General features: G+C 37.0%; 1 protein-coding gene across 1 annotated transcript; it reads left to right on the top strand.

Moving 5' to 3' along the window:
* Positions 1-14,569: 14,569 nt before the first annotated feature.
* Positions 14,570-24,188, top strand: LOC308337951 (fibronectin type III domain containing protein 3C1-like; the record flags this gene model as incomplete). Its single annotated transcript, XM_080831506.1, has 8 exons — positions 14,570-14,656; positions 16,263-16,385; positions 18,798-18,873; positions 20,261-20,337; positions 21,635-21,856; positions 22,064-22,118; positions 22,705-23,625; positions 24,136-24,188. Coding segments are annotated over 8 exons (1,614 nt in total), but the record flags the coding sequence as incomplete, so codon positions are not given.
* Positions 24,189-24,611: the final 423 nt, after the last annotated feature.

The following is a 24,611-nucleotide window of genomic DNA, read 5'->3' as shown; positions in this document are numbered from 1 at the left end:
TTTCCAACCAACATCTTATCTTATCAATTTCTTTTTAAAGATATTTTTAAATTTTTATTTTTACACTCATATTCCATCCCTTCATATTTACCCTTGTGTGTGTGTGTGTGTGTGTGTGTGTGTGTGTGTGTGTGTGTATGAGTTTTTCTTTCTTTAAAATTTTGGGATGCAGTTTCTTCTAAGAGACCAAAATATATCCAAAATCTAGTGTGTGGCTCTGTTCTATGCACCCCCCGGTCACCTTCTCTCTCTCCTTTAAAATTTTTCTCTCTTCTTTCTATTTTCAACCAGCTTCTTATCAATTCCTTTTTTAAAAATCTTTTAAAATTTTCATTTATATAGTCATATTCTATCCCTTCATTGTTTTTAACCTATTTTTGTATATATATTTTTTTATTTCTTTAAAATTTTGGATGCAGTTTCTTCTAGCAGACCAAAATATACCCACATTCTCGTGTATGGCTCTGTTCTATTCACCAGCTGGATCATATTCTTTTTTCTCCACATTTCCCCCTGGTTTCAGATCTCTTCTGATTTGTTTAGTGTGTATTTCTCTGGGGTTGTTGTTATCCTTTTAGCATTTTGTTTTCTCACTCATCTATTCCTCTCTGGACAAAATGATGAAATGGAAAAACTTAGGTCAAAAACAAAACAAAACAAAAAGAACAAGAGACAGTACAGACTGCCAGTGACCTAATCAAGATGGAGATTAATAAGGTGTCAGAACTAGAGTTCAGAATAATGATTATAAAGATACTATCTGGGCTTGAAAAAAGCATGGAAGACACTAGAGAATCCCTTTCTGAAGAAAGGAACAGAGACAATATAAAGTAACAGTGACATTACAGGCAATATAATGGCACTAAATTCTTGTATTTCAGTTGTTACTCTGAATGTAATTGGGCTCAATTCCCCAATCAAAAGATATAGGGTATCAGAATTCATTAAAAGGCAGGACCCATTGATACTCTCTTTGCAAGAGATTCATTTTAAAGGGATTTTTTAAAGATTTTATTTATTTATTTGAGAGAGATCACAAGTAGGCAGAGAGGCAGGCAGAGAGAGAGAGAGGAGGAGGAAGCAGGCTTCCTGCTGAGCAGAGAGCCCAATGCGGGGCTTGATCCCAGGACCCTGATATCATGACCCGAGCCAAAGGCAGAGGCTTAACGCACTGAGCCACCCAGGCGCCCCAAGAGATTCATTTTAGACCCAAAACCACCTCCAGGTTTAAAGTGAGGGGATGGAAATATATCATTTATCATGCTAAAGCACATCAAAAGAAAGCTGGGGTGGCAATCATTATATCAGGCAAATTAGATTTTAAACCAGAGAGTGTAATATGAAATGAGGAAGGACACTATATCATAATTAAAGGGTTTATCCAACAAGAAGATCTAACAATTGTAAATATTTATGCCCCGAACATGGGAGCAGCCAATCATATAAACCAATTAATATCAAAATTAAAGAAAAGTATTGATAATAATAGTAATAGTAGGGGACTTTAACACCCTTTCACTGCAATGCACATATCATAAAAGCAGAAGATCAACAAGAAACAAAGGCTTTCAATGACATACTGCACCAGATGGACTTCACAGGTATATTCAAAACATTGCATCCTAAAACAACAGAATACACATTCTTCTTGAGTGCATATGGAACATTCTCCAGAATAGATCACATACTGGGTCACAAATCTGGTCTCAGCCAGTACCAAAAGGTTGGGATCATTCCTTGCATATTTTCAGACCACAATATTTTGAAACTGGAAGTCAATCACAAGAAGAAAGTTGGAAAGAACTTAAATTCATGAAAGCTAAAAAGCATCCTACTGAAGAATGAATGGATCAACCAGGAAACTAAAGAAGAATTAAAAAAATGAAAGAATTAAAAAATGAAAGTGAAAACACAACTGTCCAAAACCTTTAGGATGCAGCTAAGAGGGAAGTATGTAGCAATATAACCCTTTCTCAAGAAACAAGAAAGGTCTCAAATACACAGTCTAACCTTATACATAAAGGAGGGGGAAAGGAAGAGCAAATGAAGCCTAAATCCAGCAGGAGAAGAGAATGAATAAAGATTAGAACAGAAATCAATGAAATAGAAACCAAAAGAGCAGTAGAACAGATCAATGAAGCTAGGAGTTGGTTCTTTGAAAGAATTAATGATACTGATAAACTCCTGGCCAGACTTATCAAAAAGAAAAATGAAAGGACCCAAATTAATAAAATAAGAAATGAAAGAGGAGAGATCACAAACACCACCAAAGAAATACAAACAATTATAAGGACATATTATGAGCAACTATCTACCAGCAAATTAGACAATCTGGAAGAAATGGATGCATTCCTAAAGATGTGTAAACTACCAAAATTGAACCAGGAAGAAATAGATAACCTTAACAGACCCATAACCAGGAAGGACATTGAATCAGTAATCCAAAATCTCCCAAAAAACAAGAGTCTAGGGCCTGATGGCCTCCCAGGGGAATCCTACTAAACATTTAGGGAAGAATGAAGGGGGGAAATTGGAGGGGAAGATGAACCATGAGAGACTGTGGATTCTGCAAAACCAAATGAGGGTTTTAGAGGGTAAGGGGGTGGGCGGAATGGGTTGGCCTGGTGATGGGTATTAAGGAGGGCACGAATTACATGGAGCACCGGGTATTATATGCAAACAATGAATCTTGGAACACTACATCAAAAACTAAAGATGTACTGTATGGTGACTAACATAACATCATCATCATCATCATCATCATCATCATCATCATCATCACCATCAAATAAAGAAGAATTAATTCCTATTCTTCTGAAAGTGCTCCAAAAAATATCAATGGAAAGAAAGCTTCCAAATTCATTCTATGAGGCCAACATTACATTGATCCCAAAAGCAGACAAAGCCCCACTAAAAAGGAGAATGACCGACCAATATCCCTGGTGAACTTGGATGCAAAAAATTGTCACCAAAATATTAGCTAATTGGATCCAACAATACATTAAATGGATTATTCACCATGACCAAGGGGGATTAACTTCTGGGCTACAAGGGTGGTTCAACACCTGCAAATCAATGTGATACACCACATTAATAGAAGAAAGGACAAGATCTGTATTATCCTCTCAATAGATGGAGAAAAAACATTTGAGAAATACAGCATCTTTTCTTGGTAAGAACTCTCTGCCCTGTAGGGCTAGAGGAAATATATCTTGATATTATAAAAGCCATATAATGAAAAACCCACGGAGAATATCACCTTCAAAGGGGAAAAACATAGAGCTTTTCCCCGAAGGTCAGGAAACTGACAGAGATGTCCACACTCATCAGTGTTTTTCAATATATTACTGCAAGTCCTAGCCTCAGGAATCAGAAAACAAAAAGAAATAAAAGGCATCCAAATCAGCAAAGAAGTCAAGCTTTCAGTCTTCACAGATGGCATGATGCTCTATGTAGAAAACCCAAAGACTCCACCTAAAACTTGCTACAACTGATACAGGAATTCAGCAAAGTTGCAGTTTACAAAATCAAGAAGTCATTTGTATTTCTATACAGTAGCAATGAATCAGAAGAAAGAGAAATCAAGGAATCAATCCCATTTACAACGTCACCAAAACCATAAGATACCTAGGAAGAAACCCAACAAAAGGAGCTGTATTCTCAAAAGTATAAAACACTTATGAAAGAAATTGAAGTCAACACAAAAAAATGGAAAAGCATTCCATGCTTATGGATTGGAAGAACAAATATTGTTAAAATATCTATGCTATCTAGAGCAATCTAAACATTCAGTGCAGTCCCTATCAATACCATTGGCATTTTTTATTGACCTGGAATAAACAACCTGAAAATTTGTATAGAACAAAAAAAGACCCCAAAAACCAAAGTAATGTTGGAAAAAAAAAAAAAAGAACCAAAGTTGGCAGCATCACAATTCCGGATTCCAACCTCTATTACAAAGCTGTAATCATCAAGATGATACGGTACTGGCACAAAAACAAACACATAGATCAAATGAACAGAATAGAGAACCCAGAAATGAACCCTCACCTCTGTGGTCAACTAATTTCCAACAAAGCAGGAAAGAATAGCCAATGGAAAAAAGACAGTCTCTTCAACAAATGGTGTTTGGATAATGGGCAGCCACATGCAGAATGAAACTGGATCATTTTCTTATACTATACACAAAAAAACACTCAAAATGAATGGAAGACCTAAATGTGAGGCAGGAATCCATCAAAATCCCAGAGGGGAACACAGGAAGCATCATCCTCTTTGATCTTGGCTACAGCAAATTCTTGCTAGGCTTGTCTCCAAAGGCAAGAGAGACAAAAGCAAAAATGAACTATTGGGACTTCATCAGGATAAAAGCTTCTGCATGGCAAAGGTAACAGTCAACAAAACAAAGAGGCCACCCACTAAATGGGAGAAGATAATTGCAAATGACATTACAGATAAAGGGCTGATATCCAAGATCTATAAAGAAAAAGTGCTAAACATCATTGATCACCAGGGAAATACAGAACAAAACCACAATGAGATATATTATATGTAATATATAATATATATAATATATTGGATATAGGAATGTATATATATTAATATGTAATATATATATTTCCATTATATATATAATAGAATATTATGCAGCCATCAGAAAGAATGAAATCTTGCCAGTTGTAACAACATGCATGTAACTAGAGAGTATTATGCTAAGAGAAATAAGTCAGTCAGAGAAAGACAAATACCACATGATTTCACTCAGATATGTAATTTAAGAAACAAAAGAGATGAACATAGGGGAAGGCAAGGAAAAATAAAACAAGAAATCAGAGAGGGAGACAAACCATAAGAGACTCTTAGCTCTAGAAAAAAACAGAGTTGATGGAGGGGAGGTGGGTGGGGGGATGGGGTAACTGGGTGATGGGCATTAAGGAGGGTACTTGAAGTAATGGGCACTGGGTGTTAGATGCAACTTATGAATCACTAAATTCTACCCCTGAAAATAATACAGTATATGTTACCTAAATCAAATTTAAATAAAAATTTTAAGAAAAAAACAAAAGATGCTTTCTGAAAAAACAAACAAAAAAGAATGGATACTTTATTTTATTTTATTAACATGTAATGTATTATTTGTCTCGGGGTACATGTCGGTGATTCGTCAGTCTTACACAATTCACAGTGCTCACCATAGCACATACCCTCCCCAATGTCCATCACCCAGCCACCCAGCCCTCCCACACTTTTCCACCCCAGCAACCCTCAGTTTGTTTCCTGAGATTGAATCTCTTAAGCTTTGTCTCCTCTCTGGTTTCATCTTGTTTCATTTTCCCCTCCCTTCCTCTATGATTCTCTGTCTTGTTTCTCAAATTCCTCATATCAGTGAGATTCTATGATAATTGTCTTTTTCTGATTGACTTATTTCCTTAGAATAATACCCTCTAGTTCCATCCACGGTATTGCAAATGGCAAGATTTCAGTTTTTGGTGGCTGCATAGTATTCCACATAGTGTGTGTGTGTGTGTGTGTGTGTGTGTGTGTGTGTACCATATATCTTCTATCCATTCATCTGTTGATGGACATCTAGGCTCTTTCTATAGTTTGGTTATTGTGGACGTTGGTGCTATAAACCTTTGGGTGCATGTGCCTCTTCAGATTGCTACATTTGTATTTTTAGGGTAAATACTCAGTAGTGCAATTCCTGGGTCATAGGGTAGCCCTATTTCCAACTTTTTAAGGAACCTTCATACTGTCTTCCAGAGTGGCTGCACCAACTTACATTCCCATCAACAGTGGAGGAGGGTTACCCTTCTCCACATCCTCACCAACATCTGACATTTCCTGACTTGTTAATTTTAGCCATTCTGATTGGTGTGAAGTGGTATCTCATTGAGGATTTGATTTGTATTTCCCTGCTACTGAGTGATGTTTAGCACTTTTCCATGTGTCTGTTGGCCATTTGGATGTCTTCTTTGCAGAAATATCTGTCCATGTCTTTTGCCCATTTCTTGATTGGATTATTTGTTCTTTGGGTGTTGAGTTTGATAAGTTCTTTATAGACTTTGGATACTAGCTCTTTATCTGATATGTCACTTGCAAATATCTTCTCCCCCTCTGTTGGTTGTCTTTTGGTTTTGTTGCCTATTTCCTTTGCTGTGCAAAAGCTTTTCATCCTGATCAAGTCCCAATAGTTCATCTTTGCCATTGCTTCCCTTGCTGTTGGCCATGTTTCTAGGAAGAAATTGCTGTGGCTGAGGTGAAAGAGGTTGCTACCTGTGTTCTCCTCAAGGATTTTGATGGATACTTGTCTTACGTTGAGGTCTTTCACTCATCCTTAGTCTATTTTTGTGTGTGGTGTAAGGAAATGGTCCAGTTTCATTCTTCTGCATGTGGCTGTCCAATTTTCCCAATTCCATTTGTTGAAGAGACTGTCTTTTTCCCATTGGACATTGTTTCCTGCTTTGCCAAACATTAGTTGACCATAGAATTTTGGGTCCATTTCTGGGATCTCTATTCTGTTCCATTGATCTATATGTCTGTTTTTGTGCCAGTACCATACTGTCTGGATGATGACAGCTTTGTAACAGAGCTTGAAGTCTGGAATTGTGATGCTGCCAGTGATTGTCTTTTTTTTTTTTTTCTCAACATTCCTCTGGCTGTTTGGAGACTTTTCTGGTTCTATATAAATTTTAGGATTATTTGTTTTATTGCTTTGAGAAAAGTTGATGGTATTTTGATGGGAATTGCATTGAATGTGTAGATTGCTCTAGGTGGCATAGACATTTTCACAATATTGTTCTTACCATCCATGAGCATGGAACTTTTTTCCATTTCTTTGTGTCTTCCTCAGTTTCCTTCATGGGTATTCTATGGTTTTCTGAGTAGAGATTTTTTGCTTCTTTTGGTTAGATTTATTCCTAGGTATCTTATGGTTTGGGGTGCAATTGTAAATGGGACTGACTCCTCAATTTCTCTTTCTTCTGTCTTGCTGTTGGTGTAAAGAAATACAACTGATTTCTGTGCATTGATTTTATATCCTGACACTTTACTGAATTCCTGTACAAGTTCTAGCAGATTTGGGTTTTCCACATATAGTATCATATCATCTGCAAAGAGTGAGAGTTTGACTTCTTCTTTGCTGATTTGGAGGCCTTTAATTTCTTTTTGTTGTCTGATTGCCGAGGCTAGGACTTCTAGTACTATGTTGAATAGCAGTGGTGAAAGTAGACATCCCTGCCATGTTCCTGACCTTAGTAGAAAAGCTGTTTTCTCCATTGAGAATGATATTTGCGGTGGGTTTTTCATAGATGGATTTAATGATATTAAGGTATGTGCCTTCCATCCGTACACTTTGAAGAGTTTTGATCAGGAGGGGATGCTGTACTTTGTCAAATGCTTTTTCAGCATCTATTGAGAGTGTTATATGGTTCTCGTTCTTTCTTTTATTAATGTATTGTATAACATTGATTGATTGGTGGAGGTTGAACCAACCTTGCAGCCCTGGAATAAATCCCACTTGGTCGTGGTGAATAATCCTTTTACTGTACTGTTGGATCCTATTGGCTATTATTTTGGGAGAATTTTTGCATCTGTGTTCATCAAGGATATTGGTCTGTAATTCTCTTTTTTGATGGGGTCTTCGTCTGGTTTTGGGATCAAGGTAATGCTGGCCTCATAAAATGAGTTTGGAAGTTTTCCTTCCATTTCTATTTTTTGGAACAGTTTCAGGAGAATAGGAATTACTTCTTCTTTAAATGTTTGGTAGAATTCCCCTGGGAAGCTGTCTGGCACTGGGCTCTTGTTTGTTGGGAGATTTTTGATGACTGCTTCAATCTCCTTACTGGTAATGGGTCTGTTCAGGTTTTCTATTTCATCCTGGTTCAGTTGTGGTAGTTTATATGTCTCTAGAAATGCATCCATTTCTTCCAGATTGTCAAATTTTCTGGTGTACAGTTGTTCATAATATGTTATTATAATTGCTTGTATTTTATGGTGTTAGTTGTGATCTCTCCTCTTTCATTCATGATTTTAGTAATTTGGGTCCTTTCTCTTTTCTTTTGGATAAGTCTGGCCAGGGGTTTATCAGTCTTATCAATTCTTTCAAAGAGCCAGCTCCTAGTTTCATTGATTTTTTCTATTGTTTTTGTGGTTTCTATTTCATTGATTTCTGCTCTGATCTTTATTATTTCTCTTCTCCTGCTGGGCTTAGGCTTTCTTTCTTGTTCTTTCTCCAGCTCCTTTAGGTGTAGGGTTAGTTTGTGTATTTGAGATCTTTCTTGTTTCTTGAGAAAGGCTTGTATGGCTCTATATTTTCCTCTCAGGACTGCCTTTGGCTGTGTCCCACACATTTTGAACAGTTGTGTTTTAATATCATTTGTTTCCATGAATTTTTTCAATTCTTCTTTAATTTCCTGGTTGACCCATTCATTCTTTAGTAGGATGCTCTTTAGCCTCTATGTATTTGGGTTCTTTCCAAATTTCCTCTTGTGATTGAGTTCTAGCATCAGAGCATTGTGGTCTGAAAATATGCAGGGAATGATCCCATTCTTTTGATACCAGTGGAGACCTGATTTGTGACCCAGGATGTGATCTATTCTGGAGAATGTTCCATATGCACTCAAGAAAAATGTGTATTCTGTTGCTTTGGGATGGAATGTTCTGAATATATCTGTGATGTCCATCTGGTCCAATGTGTCATTTAAGGCCTTTATTTCCTTGTTGATCTTTTGCTTGGATGATCTGTCCATTTCAGTGAGGAGATGTCAGAGTCCCCTACTATTATTGTATTATTATCAATGTGTTTCTTTGATTTTGTTATTAATTGGTTTATATAGTTGGCTGCTCCCATGTTCAGGGCATAGATATTTAAAATTGTTAGATCTTCTTATTGGACAGACCCTTTGAGTATGAAATAGTGTCCTTCCTCATCTCTTATTATAGTCTTTGGCTTAAAATCTAATTGGTCTGATATAAGGATTGCCACCCCAGCTTTCTTCTGATGTCCATTAGCATGGTAAACGGTTTTCCACCCCGTCACTTTAAATCTGGAGGTGTCTTTGGGCCTAAAATGAGTTTCTTGTAAGAAGCATATTGATGTGTTGTTTTTTTTTTAATCCATTCTTATACCCTGTGTCTTTTGATTGAGGCATTTAGCCCATTTACATTCAGGGTAACTAACTATTGAGAGATATTTAGTGCCATTGTATTGCCTGTAAGGTGACTTACTGTATATTGTCTCTGTTCCTTTCTGGTCTGCTACTTTTAGGCTCTCTCTTTGCTTAGAGGACCCTTTTCAATATTTCCTGTAGAGCTGGTTTGGTGTTTACAAATTCTTTTAGTTTTGTTTGTCCTGGAAGCTTTTTATCTCTCATTCTATTTTCGGTGATAGCCTAGCTGGATATAGTATTCTTGGCTGCATGTTTTTCTCATTTAGTGCTCTGAATATATCATGCCAGTTCTTTCTGGCCTGCCAGGTCTCTGTGGATAAGTCTGCTGCCAATCTAATATTTTTACCATTTTATATTACAGACTTCTTTTCCTGGGCTGCTTTCAGCATTTTCTCTTTGTCACTAAGACTTGTAAATTTTGCTATTAGATGACAGGGTGTGGACCATTCTTATTGATTATAAGGGGGGTTCTCTGCATTTTGATCCTGGATTTTGATGCTTGTTCCCCTTGCCATATTAGGGAAATTCTCTACAATAATTTTTTATATAATAATAATAATTTTTTTGAAGAAAGGTAGTGTTAAAATCAACTAGTTAAAAATGTTAAAAGAGGAAAGAGTAAAAGTTAAAAAATTAGAATAAGAAAAAAAAAGGAAAAAAATTAATTAACTTTGCAAGACTAAAGAATCATGGGGAGAAAGCCATGAATTCCATGCTTTGCTTTCCCCTCCTCCAGAATTCCGCTGTTCTCCTTCATCAGTGAGCTTGTTCTTGGCTGGATGTCCCTGCGGATCTTCTGGGGAGGCGCCTGTTGTAGTGATTCTCAAGTGTTGTCCGAGGCAGAATTGCACCACCCTTGCCAGGGGCTAGGCTAAGTAATCTTCTCAGGTTCACTCTCTGGAGCTTTTGTTACCTGAATGGTTTCCGTAGACATCTGGAGGAAGGGAAAGAAAATGGCGGCCTCCCACTCTCTGGCCCAGAGGAGCCAAGAGCTTGGGGCCCCACCCTCAGTGCAACTTTGGAGAAAAGGGCTCAATCACTCCTGTCTCCCTGATCTCTGGCTGCGCTCTGAGCTCACCCAGCATGTGACTGAGCATTGCTGTGGCACACAGCCCCCTTCGGCTTCTCAAAACCCAGAAGATTCCTGCTGCTCTGCTCTTCCAGGGGGGTCTCACTGGATCTGCCACTAGTTGGGTCCCTGCTCAAAGAGTAGTGGATTGACTGTGCCACGGATCACAGTATAAGGTATCCCCGAGTGAGCACTCACTCCTCAGCTCCGTCTCTGTAGCCAGCTTCCCTGCTCTACAACCTGCAAGCTCTGCTACACTCAGAAACTCCCAATCCTCCTGTGACCCCACAGGACCTGAGACCACACTTTCCCCACGAGGGCTCCACCTCTTGCTAGGCATTTGGAGTGATGTCCCTCAGTGGAACAGACTTTTAAAAGTTCTGATTTTCTGCTCTGTTGCTCCACTGCTTGCCAGAAGCTGGCCCCTCCCCCTGCAGTTTATCTTCCCTTTGCTTTGGATTCACTTCTCCACAGGTCCTACCTTTTAGAAAGTGGTCAACTTTCTGTTTCTAGAATTGTTGCTCTTCTTCTCCTCGATCTCCTTTTGCATTTGTAGGTGTTCTGAATTGTTTGATAACTATCTAACTGAACTCCTGAGACCTGATGTAATCTCAGCCTGGTACTCCTCCGCCATCCTGACTCCCCAGCCTGGCCACAGCAACTTCTTTCAAGATATGTCTCCAAAGGCAAAGGAAACAAAATTGAAAATGAACTTTTGGGAATTCAACAAGATCAAAAGCCTCTGCACAGCAAAGGAAATAATCAACAAAACAAAGAGGCAAGCCACTGAATGAGAGAAGATATTTGCAAATGACACTACAGACAAAGGGCTGATATCCAAGGTCTATAAAGAATTCCTCAAAATCAACACACACAAAACAGATAATCACATCAAAAAATGGGCAGAAGACATGAATAGACACTTCTCCAAAGAAGACATACAAATGGCTAACAGACATGAAAAAATGTTCATCATCATTAGCCATCAGGGAGATTCAAATCAAAACCACATTGAGACACCACCTTACACCAGTTAGAATTGCCAAAATCAACAAGACAGTAAACAACAAGGGTTGGAGAGGATGTGGAAAAAGAGGAAACTCTTACACCGTTGGTGGGAATGCAGGTTGGTGAAGCCACTTTGGAAAACAGTGTTGATATTCCTTAAGAAATTAAAAATAGTGCTACCCTATGACCCTACAATTGCACTACTGGGTATTTACCCCAAAGATACAGATGTAGTGAAAAGAAGGGCCACCTGTACCCCAATGTTCATAGCAGCAATGGCCACAATCATCAAACTGTAGAAAGAGTCAAGATGCCCTTCAACAGACGAAAGGATAAAGAAGATGTGGTCCAAATACATAATGGAATATTATGCCTCAATCCAAAAGAATGAACACCCAACTTTTGCAGCAACATGGTTGGGATTGGAGGAAATTATGCTGAGTGAAAAAAGTCAGAGAAAGTCAATTATCATATGGTTTCACTTACTTGTGGAGCATAAGGAATAGCATGGAGGACATTAGGAGAAGGACAGGAAAAGTGAATTGGGGGAAATTGGAGGGGGAGACAAGCCATGAGAGACTGTAGATTCTGAGAAACACACTGAGGGTTTTGGAGGGGAAGAGTGTGGGGGGATAGGTGAGCCTGGTGTTGGGTATTAAGGAGGGCACATATAAATGGAGCGCTGGGTGTGGTGCATAATCAATGAATCTTGGAACACTGAAAAAAAATAAATTAATTAACTTTGAAAGACTAAAGAATCATGGGGGAAAAGCCATGAATTCTATGTGCTGTATTCCCCTAGCTCTGGAGTTTTGCAGTTCTCATTAATCAGTAAACTTGGTCTTGGCTGAATGTTCTCACTGATCTTCTGGGGGAAGGGCCTGTTGCCGTGATTCTCAAATGTTTTTGCCCCAGGTGGCATTGCACCGCCCTTGCCAGGGTCCAGGCTAAGTAATCTGCTCAGGTTTCCTCTCAGTAGCTTTTGCTCCCTGAAAGCTTTCTGTACAGCTTTTGAGGATGAGAATGAAAATGGTGGCCACCCAATCTCTGGCCCCAGAGGAGCGAAGAACTCAGGGCCCCACTCCTCAGTGAGTCCTCAGTGAAATGCAGTCAATCACTCCTGTCTCCTTGGTCTTTGTCCACACTCCATGCTCAGCCAGACTATTACCAAGCATTTCTGTCTCTGGCCCATGCCCCATTTGGAGCCTCCAAACCCAGCAGATTCCTGCAGTGTGCTCCTGTGCTGCTGCTCCTGGGGGAGGAAGGGGACTCTCCCCAGCTCTGCCACTTGTTGGGCTGTGGATCACAGTTTATGGTAACTCCGAGCTGAGAGCCCACTCCTCAGCTTCATCTTTGCCTCCAGCTTCCCCACTCCAATACCTAGGATCTCTGCTGCACTCAGACACCCCTGGTCTTCCTGTGACCCTGAGGGTCCTGAGACTACACTGTCCCAACAAGGGTTCCACACCCTGCTTGGCCACTGGAGCAATGTCCCTCAGCAGAGCAGACTTCTCAAAGTTCTGATTTTGTGCTCCTCTGCTCTATCACTTGCTAGTAGTTGGCTGATGCAGGTTCCCTTCCCCCACCTCCCCGGAGTCTATCTTCCCATCCATTGCCTCAGATTCACTTAATCCACAAGTCCTACCTTGCAGAAAGTGGTCGGTCACTTTTCTGTTCATAGAGTTGTTACTATTCTTTTCTTCAATCTTCTGTTGAGTTTGTAAGTGTTCAAAATGGTTTGATAATTATCTATCTGAATTCCTGGGACCGGAAAAAATTTAGTTCTCCTACTCCTCCGCCATCTTGGACCACCATCCCAGTGGTAAACTCTAATATTACATATCACATGCACCAATGATTGGAAGTTCTGATGAAAATTAAGAGGTTAAGAGTTGGGAGGGGATTTACACACACATGTCAAGAGTTTGTTGCCATAATCTCTATTTGTAAAATGTCATTGTAGGTTGCTTTAAATCTTGATCAATGCAGTATTTGAAGGAGCTGAAGAACAATTACTTTTGCTGTAAGTGGAAGAAATTCTGTGGTAAAACAAGAGAGATTTAAATTAGTCTAAAGTTCTTTTCACTGTTGAGTAGATATTTAAAAAGAACATTAAGTATGTAGCTATTTCCTCTATTGTTTACCTAAGAGAAAATATACATTTTCCTGCTACATATGCTCCATATGTCCTTATAATTCCCAAGTTTTTTTTTTTTTTTAATTTGAGGAGCAATGGGATGCTTAGTCATTAAGTGTCTGCCTTTGGCTCAGGTCATGATCCCAGGGTCCTGGCATCGAGCCCCACATGGGGCTTTCTGCTCAATGGGAAGTCTGCTTCTCCCTCTCCTTCTCCTAGTCCTCCTGCTTGTGTTCCCTCTCTCACTGTCTCTCTCGCTCTCTCTGCCAAATAAATAAATAAAATCTTTTTAAAAATTTTTAGTCTCTCATTTATGAAAAGTTGTATTTGCAGTAAAAAGTCTCTTAAGACTACATAAAAATCTTGGTAAGGAAATGATGTGAGTACTGACTAGAATTATGACATAGCAAACATTCTTTTACATCAATGTTACCAAGGAGTTGTGAAGCACAACACTACACTTCATTTGGAGGACTTGACTAGCTCTGAAACGTCCTCTCTTGAGTATCCTCTTTCTCCACCTTCAAAAGAATCATATTTTTCTTTCTGATTTTTGTCCAAGTGTTTATGGAATCAAGGATCTGGGCTAACCTACCATATTTCATCACTTGGTGCCATCTACACATGAGGTATTTGAACCTGGAAAGTATTTTAAGTCTAAAGGTTTGGGTTTGAAGCTTTGTGTTATGTTTAAGATATTTGGGTTTAGTATCCTAGTTAAGGTAATTTCTATGTTCTTATCTTTTTAAAGGAATCTAGTTAATTCTTAAAGCCTTCTAATCAATATGAAGTCTTATTTGGCAGTTGAAATCATAGATTGGAAGTTAATTGGACTTGATCTAAATGGATCAAATTGACCAATGACTTGTTTAACTAAACAATTCTTCACACTGTGAAATGAAGCTATCTTCACTTGTTTTCATGAGTGAAAAGAACTATTCCAATCCTTTGACACCAATTTTCATGTATTTTTATTTATGAAGACCAATGATTATTTTGAAATGTTGCCATAAAACAATTTCAGTTAAGTAACATTTTTGGAGAGAAAAAGTATTTAAAATGGCTTTTCTAAGGAGTCGATCATCAGATTTTTGTCATTTAAAATCACTACTTTGACTTCATTTGTTTAATTATGATTACAATCTTTAGAAACACCACTTACTGTGAAAGTCAATCTTTTTAGACATGGATGAACATGGGGTTGCACCTACTCTTACTGAAATACCTCCCATGGCATCAGTTATCAATGGCAAACCCATGCATCAGGTAAGGATACTTTTGTTTTTTCTTTCATTATAACTGATCAAATCCTTCTTGAATCCAGTATTGGCTTTTATTTAGAAAAATTGTATCATTTTTATGATTGGTCACTTAGTTTATAAGTTTTCAGTCTTTACACAAACATTGATTTATCTTCCTTGTAGGCTTTCAAAAATCCCACTAGAGACATTAACATTAGCTTAGGTCACATATAACCTCCTTTTGGGTTGCTTTAGCTGTTTTTCCAGCCTCCCTTGACCAGCTTAAAAGTCCTGGTGTTGACCAGTTAGAATGGCCAAAATTAGCAAGACAGGAAACAACGTGTGTTGGAGAGGATGTGGAGAAAGGGGAACCCTCTTACACTGTTGGTGGGAATGCAAACTGGTGCAGCCACTTTGGAGAACAGTGTGGAGATTCCTCAGGAAATTAAAAATAGAGCTTCCCTATGACCCTGCAATTGCACTACTGGGTATTTACCCCAACGATACAGATGTAGTGAAAAGAAGGGCCATCTGTACCCCAATGTTTATAGCAGCAATGGCCACGGTCGCCAAACTGTGGAAAGAACCAAGATGCCCTTCAACGGATGAATGGATAAGGAAGATGTGGTCCATATACACTATGGAGTATTATGCCTCCATCAGAAAGGATGAATACCCAACTTTTGTAGCAACATGGACAGGACTGGAAGAGATTATGCTGAGTGAAATAAGTCAAACAGAGAGAGTCAAGTATCATATGGTTTCACTTATTTGTGGAACATAACAAATAATATAGAGGACAAGGGTAGATGGAAAGGAGAAGGGAGTTGAGGGAAATTGGAAGGGGAGGTGAACCATGACAGACTATGGACTCTGAAAAACAACCTGAGGGTTTTGAAGGGGCGGGGGGTGGGAGGTTGGGGGAACCAGGTGGTGGGTATTAGGGAGGGCACAGATTGCATGGAGCACTGGGTGTGGTGAAAAAACAATGAATACTGTTACACTGAAAATAAATAAAAAATTTAATTTAAAAAAAAAAGTCCTGGTGTTGAAAGTTTATACTATCCACAGATGGTATCTTCTGATGAATAGTCTAAAATTATGACTCTAAAGCAGACTAAACTTCTTTCATACTCCTTATCTTTGAGTTCAATTTTCTAATATTTAAAGGTATTATTTTGAGCAGCAATGACTTCTACCTACAGGATTGGTCTCAAGAAAGAACATGTTATAGATTTAGCATTTATTCACTTGAAGAAATCTATTCAAGAAAAGTTTTTTTTAAAGGATTCATTTATTTAGAGAGAGAAAGCAAGGGAAGGGCAGAGTGAGAGAGAGAGACTGAAGCAAATTCCCCACTGTGCACAGAGCGTGATGTGGGGCTCAACCCCAGGACCTTGAGATCATGGCCTGAGCTGAAATCATCCATTTAACTGACACTGAGCTACCCAGGCATCCCTATTCAGGAAAGGTCTTACCTACATATACAGGGTGAAAAGATCACTTACCTTTTTTCTTTGGAGTTCAAAAAAAAGTAAATATTGTACTTCTGGATTAGAATTTGGCTTGACATCACAATATCGAAAGGAACTGAGATAAAAATGACCTGCCTGAAATTAAGTGCCTTTTTTTACTAGATGGAGAATTATCATCTGGACAACACTGCTGGAACACAATATACTACTAATTATTCACAAACAGTGATTCATCCCAAAAGATATACCAGATGGCCTTCTTGTCCTCAATACTGGATACAACAAGTACGTCTGAATTTTACCATCAGACAAGTTTTGTTTTCTGTTTTTCTTTTTTTGCGTTTTTTTTTCCCCTGGAGAGTAGGAATTGGTCTTTCCATGTCAATGAACCTATTTTCTATGACCTTATTATATTAAATTTTACTTGGTTGGGGGAGGACCCATTAATTAAGGATATTGAATTTCTCCTAAGTGCCCATTGATCCAAATGTACTCTTCTTCTTGAGCATTTCAGATCCCAGTAATTAGTGAGTTTGAATATTTTTCAAAATAAGAATAATGAACCTCCATACTGTTTTCCAGAGTGGATGCACCAGTTTGCATTCCCACCAACAAGAGAGTATGAAGGTTCCCCTCTCTCCAGATCCTCACCAACACGTATTATTTCTTGTGTTAATTTTAGTCATTCTGATAGGTGTGAGGTGCTATCTCATTGTAGTTTTGATTTGCATTTCCCTGATGGTCAGTGATGTTGAACATCTTTTCATCATGTGTCTGTTGGCCATCTGGATGTCTTCTTTGGAAAAATGTCTATTCATGTCTTTTTTTTTTTTTTTTGCAGTTTAGTTCTTTTTTATTTTTTTCATTAGTCACCATACAGTACTTCATTGGTTTTTGATGTAGTGTTCCATGATTCGTTATTTATGTATGTTCTCTTTTAACTGGATTATCTTTGGGGGTGCTGAGTTTTATAAGTTCTTTATAGATTTTGGATACAAGCTCTTTTTCTGATAAGTCATTTGCAAATATCATCTCCAATTCCATAGGCTGCTTTTTAGTTTTGTTGATTGTTTCCTTAACTGTGCAGAAGATTTTTATCCTGAATGAAATTCCAATAGTCTTTTTTTAGTTTTTGCTTTTTGTTTCCCTTGCCTCAGGAGACATATCTAGTAAGATATTGCTACAGCCAATGTCCAAGAGGTTGCTGCTTTTGTTCTCTTCTATGATTTTAATGGTTTCCTGTCTCACACTTAGGTCTTTCATCCATTTTGAGTTTATTTTTGTGCATGGTACAAGAAAGAGGTCCAGTTTCATTTTTCATGTGTCTGTTTTTATGCCAGTACCATACTATCTTGATGACTATAATTTTAAAGTATAACTTGAAGTCTGGAATTGTGATGCCTCCAGGTTTGCTTTTCTTTTTCAAGATTGCTTTAGTTATTTGGGGTCTTTTGTGGTTCCATACAAAGTTTAGGATTGTTTGTTCTAACTCTTTGAAAAGATGTTGGTGGTATTTTGATAGGGATTGTATTAAAGGTGTAGACTGCTTTTGATAATATAGACATTTTAACAATATTTGGTCTAATCCATGAGCATGGAATGGTTGTCCATTTCTTTGTGTCAACTTCAATTTCTTTCATAAGTGTTTTACAGTTTTCAGATCACAGGTTGTTTACTCTTTGGTTAGGTTTATTCTCAGATATCTTATGGTTTTTGTGCAATTGTAAATGGAACTGATTCCTTAAATTCTCTTTCTGCTGCTTCATTATTGGTGTATAGAAATGCAACTGACTTCCATGCATTGATTTTTATCTTGAAACTTTGCTGAATTCCTGCACCAGTTATAGCAATTTTAGGGTGGGGTCTTTTTGGGTTTTCTATATAGAGTATCATGTCATCTGCAAATAGTGAAAGTTTGATTTTTCCTTGCCAGATTGAATGTCTTTTATTGCTTTTGTTGTCCGATTGCTGTGACTAGGTTTTGTGAGGCTATGTTAAATAAAAGTGAGAGTGGACATACCTGTCTTGTTCCTCAAAAAATTAAAAATAGAACCACCTTATGATCCACAATTGCACTACTAGGTATTTACTGAATGGATACAAAAATACCAATTTGAAGGGATATATGCACCCCCATGTTTATAGCTGCATTATCTACAATAGCCAGATTATGGAAACAGTACAAATGTGCATTGACTCATGAATGGATAAAGAAAATGTGGTGTATATATATATACACAATGGACTATTATTCGGGCATAAAAAAGAATGAATTCTTGACATTTGCAATGACACAGATGGAGCTAGAGAGCATAATGTTAAGGTGAAATGTCAGAGAAAGACAAATACCATATGATTCCACTCATATGTGGGATTTAAGAAACAAAACAAATGAATGAAGGAAAAAAAGAGGAAGCAAGAAGTGGGCCCTTAACTATAGAGAACAAACTGTTGGTTGCCAGCATGGAGGGATTAGGGGGATGGGTTAAATATATGATGAGGATTAAGGAATGTACTTGTTTTGATGAGCATTGGGTGCTGTATGTAAGTGTTAAATCACTAAATTTTACACTTGGTACTAATATCACATTGTAGGTTAACTAATTGGAATTTAAATAAAACTTTTAAAAAATGACAATGATTTTTCTTAGATTAATTAACAGAAAAGTATGTCACCAAAGAATGGTTTATTTCTAGATTATATTGGTTCAAGTTAACCCTGGGGAGACCCTCACCATCAAGTCTGATGATGGGAACATTCAGAATATCCAAGGTCAGTAGACGTATAATTAGATGTGTGTTTCTTGAAAGCAAATAGGGTAAATTTAAATATTAGTATGAAATGACTTACTAGTAATCTATTCCATTAGTATCCCTTTCCCACCTGAGTCAGATGGAATCCTCTTAAATTTATATGGTCCTCATAGGAGCATAGTATCAATACAATAACTAGGGCTCGTGTTGCTAGTCTTACCAGAGATTTTCATGTAAGTTACTTTTTAAAATTGAAGATTAATTCAGTAATCTCACTTGAAAAAGTTCACATCTGGCATACACTGACAGTGACTGATAGTTTTAGATTCTTTTCTTATAGGAGAGGACTACTGAGGCCTTCAGAGAGCTCATTCACTCATACATTCAAGTACTTTTTTAGTGCCTATCATGTTCTAGCGCTGTACTAGGTATTCAAGATAGAACACTATACAGAAGGGGGATAAATTATTTATATATACATTTTAGTTTGCTATATATATGTATACATACATAGCAAATGTATAGCATATAGAATTGATTCCATGGTAATATAAAATTAACATCTACTTCATACAAGATTTAATATTATTTCAAATTGTGATGATTGTTTTTGTTCTTATGCCAATTATTTTGTATACTGAAGTGCTTTAGAGCTATGTCTCAAAAATTTTTCAAAACATTATCATTTTTTTAAAAATTATCATTTAGCAATGGATTCCATATGGTTGCTATATAAAGTTTATTGCAAACTCATATTATTTTCCCCATCATTAAAAGTAAGTACCATTCTAGGACTTGAGAGCCACATAGATTTTTAAAACTAAGCAATAATTATAATTCAGATAAACAAAAGAATGATGACTCATAAAAGTTTCCATTCTGTGTTGGATTTTTAGTTCCTATGCAATTGTATGTTTAAGACAGTAAGACTATCTAGTGTAAATGTAGAGTATCATGAGTAGCATTGGGTCCTTCTCTATATTATTCTGTTTTCTAAAAGCTATTTCACTTTACTATTATCAATGAAAAGCTTAAAATTAAATTTTTCTTATGTAACATCACTAAAAGAAATCTATTTTATGGTTCAGAGTAAAACTTCTATTACTCAGTATATACATAAGTAAAAGAACAATTTACCGGAAAGCTGATACTTCCTTTTTATTAGTGTTTAAATTTGCCAATGTTTTTATAATATAAACTTTGCCCAATCTCCATTATGTGCTTTATTTTCCATCAGTTGTGATGAATTTCCATTGATTCATCTACATTCATACCTAGTTTCCCTTACAAGTAAGCAACAGACACTTTGAAAATGGTTGGCTGTTGTTAAAGCTTGGAGCTGGTTTTCACTGTGAAAAGTTAAATGGACTTTGTTTAAAGTTATTAAGGAATTTATTTATTTTTAGGACCCGCTGATGTACCTCTGATGTCACCAAGTGGTACCCTGCCACCAATATATCTTCCTCCTGGTTACATGTCTCAGGTATATGAGTATGATTTTATTTAGTATTTAGCCCTAAGGCATCATTTAACAGTTATTATGTCACTATATGATAGAACTTCTGAAATACTATTTAGTTGTTCATTTTATTATCATCACTGCTAAAAAAAAAAAATTGCAGTTAAACTTAACCAAATGTCCCTTAGATTGTCTTGTAAATAATTCCTTATTCATCTAATGAATTTGCATCTCATCATATTCATTAATCCTCTATTGTTTTTTGTTTCTGAGTACTGTAACCAATCTTGATTACCTATTACAATTGCTACAGTAATGGCTTTTGATAGTGTGTAAGCTTTAGTTCCTAAAATTACATATTTTCTGTTCAGTAATATTTCATTCTCAGTTGCTGGACAACAAAGGGCACTTTTTTTATAAATTCCTCAAATATTTACCAAACACTAAAGTGGACAGGGAAGTATGTCTCCTATAGACATTAATAAGAGATTTCATGGCCTCTAAATTTTATAATTGGGAATATGTCTTTTCCTATTGCACAGCTGTGGAAATCAATAACGATAAATAAGTCAATATAATATGGTTTGATTCTAAATGGAATTACCTATTTCAACAATAACTAACAAAAATACAAATGAATATACCTTTTCACCTAGCAATTCCACTTTGAAGAATTTATCCTACAGATGTGTTTTTCATAAATTTGGAATAATAAATGTACAAAATTATTCATTACAATATTGTTTGTGATCATGGAAGGCTGCAAACAATGCACACACTTGTCAATGGAGGACTGTGTACAATGGAGGATATCCAAATAATGGAGTACTATGCAGCTATGCAAAACAGTGGGGTAGTTCTATGTACTTACATAATAAGATCTTTAAGATACATTGCTAAGTGTAAAAGACAAGGTACAGATAGTAATAATGCAAATAATATTTCTTTTTATGTAATACAGAGGGAAAATAAGAATCTATATTCTTGCTTATATAGACAAATTCTGGAAGGATTCATAAGAAACTAAGAACAACAGTAGATATGATCTAGGAGGGAAATTTTACTTTTTTTTATACTTTATGGTTTTAAACAATGTTGATATATTATCTATTGTTTAAAAATTACCTTTTTGAAAGCCATACATATGGAGATGAGGAAGAATTATCTTGTCTTCTGCTTGACATAGTTTCAATTGGTTATTACTTTTTGATCCCTTAGGTTTTCTAAATTAAGAGCACAGTATATAATTCTAAAACTTAGTTCTAAAATGACAACTTTTATTAATTCTAATATGTTTATATGGTTCTGTCTTCCAACTTAGGTGGTGGAAGAAAATGGCATTCGCAAAATCATCATTGTGCCTCAGACAACTGACTATCATACAACCACGCCTGCTCCTATACCACAAGTATCACACTTCATTGGACCATCCTCTCCTATATATCCACAAGGTCGTCAACTTATGTATCCCCCAGCTCAAGGGGAATTTCCACCACCTTATATCCAAGAGCCTTTGCCACAGCAGTTGCCACCACCACCGCCACCACCACCACAGCTGCCACCACAACCGCTGCCACCACCACAGCTGCCACCACCACCGATGCCACCACAACCACTACCACCACCACCAATGCTACCACCACAGCTGCCACCAGCACCGATGCTACCACCACAGCTGCCACCAGCACCGATGCCACCACAACCGCTGCCACCACCACCACTGCCACCACCACCAATGCTGCCACCACAGCTGCCGCCACCACCGATGCTACCACCAGCAACATTTATATACCAAGAGCAGCACGGTAGTATATAATTTTCTTAAACAGGAAATATTTTGAGTTTGTTAAAATTAAGAGCTTTGGGAAATTATTAAAATGAAAAAAGTAGAAAGTAGTAACATTTCCATGAATTATTTCATTTCATGCATGTATATTAGGATTAATAAAAACGAGTACTGGTTTGTGTTTAAACATAATTTTCTATATATTTTTGTACTTTGATATGACATTGACTTGTGATATTTATTTTTACTGGTTGGGTCTATAAAATCATATTGGAAAATTATAAAAGAGTGTTTTGATTATCAATGCCACACAGTGGGAATATAAATGACACTGAAGGGTCAACAATATAATCATCTTAGGACATTAAAATTTGGAAGTAGAGTTATCCCCTAGGAAAACAAAATCTGCTCATGTTTTTCTTTCTGTAGATATCAATACATTACAAAAATACAGACCTAATATCTGTATTAAAGCAAAACAGGAAAAATTTTTAAAATAAAACATTGCTTATCAGTGCTTTTTTTTTGTTTGAAGAAAAGATTAAAAAGACCTTGAGATATGTAATTATTACAATTATTAAGCAGTACTCCATTGTCTCTTTTAGAAATTTATTCCCATGGAAGAGCAAATTATAACCAGTTCGATGAAAGGGCTGTTAACATGGGAGAACATATGAAGAAAAAAATGAGAGAAGGCCAACTTGGAGGACACAAGACTAGCTATATAGTTAACAACACCTCTTTGCCTGTGAACAAAACCAATGATTTTTCCAGTATGCCTCCTACTACAAACACTTACACTGTGGACTATGCCCCAAGTACCTACACTGTTGACAATACCTTGAGCACCCACACTGTGGAGAATGCTCAACACACATACACTGTTGACAGTGCATCAGGTACCTACACTGTAGAAAACACTACAAACACTTACACTGTGGACAATGTTCCATGCACCTACACTGTGGAAAATACTTCGAGCACCAACACTGTTGAAAACACTTTGAGCACTTATACCGTGGACAATGCTCCATGTACCTACACTGTGACCAGTGCTCAGAACATTTACATTGCTGACAATACTCCCAGTACTTACACTGTTGACAACTCTCCAAGCACTCATATTGCTGACAATACTCCCAGCAATTCTTCCACTGACCATATCCCTAGTACTTCCACCACAGACAATGCTCTTCCTTCCACCACTGATAGTATTTCAGGCCCTTCCAGCACTAATTATGTCCCCAATACTTCCATTTCTGACAGTACTCCCAGACCATCACCTATTGACAGCACTCCAAGTTCTTCCATTTCTGACCATGCTCCCAACACTCCCATCTCTGAAAGTGTTCCCAGCACTTCTACTATTGATGGTGCTCTCAATGCTGCCAGCAATTCCAACACTGCCAGTGTTCATTCTGAGACTAGTCATGGAAAGAAATGGAGTGCTACAGAAAGTGGAGACATCAAGCAGAAACCAGGTGGAAAACAAAGCAAGATCGCATCATCAAATGCTGCAGAAAAAGGTAAGGTCAGGAGTTTGGCTTTGTTGTCAATGAATAAACATCCTAATGTTTAGGAATCTCAGTGTATATTAAATATTTAAGAGCCGTTTTGTTTCCATTTCCTCGTATCCTCTTTATGCCCCTAAATCTAAACTCTTAATGAAACCACAGTTGGGATGCCTTTTTAAATCATGGAGAAATGACCATCCTCATACAAAATGTGTCATGTATCTTATGTGTACACCACATAATTCTTTTTTAGTTGTCTGCCACTGAAACATTGCAAGTTACTCTACAGTCCTAATGAATTCACATTATTTCATTTAAAGTGTGGACTCTGTCTTTTTTTAGAGTTTGTTTAATAACATACACTTTAGACTGCTCTCTTCTTTTAAAATTTTAATGTAAATTGCTACTAGGTGTTTAGTAGCTCTCCTGATGATGACGTATTTGCAGTGGAATAATAGACATCTAACTTCTTTCTTTTGTCTTTACCAATGTAATATTTTACTTTGGGGTGTTTCCTTTTAGAATGCATAACAGAACATGGAAAGTCATGCTGTTTCACCATTGAGAAACCTGTAGTAAGTAACTAAAGTGAATATTTAAGTATTCCTTTTAATTTACTTTTTCATTCTAAAATATGCAAGTTCACTGATATTTTTCTCTAGTAAAGTTTTAATTTGAAGCCTTTTTTGGTTAAAATTTCATAATCTCCATTAGCTATTCAATACATAAAGATTCAGAATGGTATTATTAAAGATAATATTAATAGCATTGTTTAATCACTGTATTTAAGCACCTAATATGAGGAGAACAATATATTTAGCATCAAAAAGTCTGAGGGAAATATTATATCATAAATTACAGATTATATTTTTTAAATACCCTACTCAAATTTTTGTTATTTATTTTTAGGTTTCTGATATTCAAACAAGATCTGCTACTATTTCATGGAAATTTCCATTGTTCTGAGGAAATGTGATCACACCAAATCTCCTGTGACA

This window comes from Martes martes (genome assembly GCF_963455335.1).
Source record: "Martes martes genome assembly, contig: scaffold_206, whole genome shotgun sequence".
In the NCBI taxonomy this organism is placed as follows: Eukaryota; Metazoa; Chordata; class Mammalia; order Carnivora; family Mustelidae; genus Martes; species Martes martes.
This window is presented reverse-complemented; position numbering and strand designations above follow the sequence as displayed.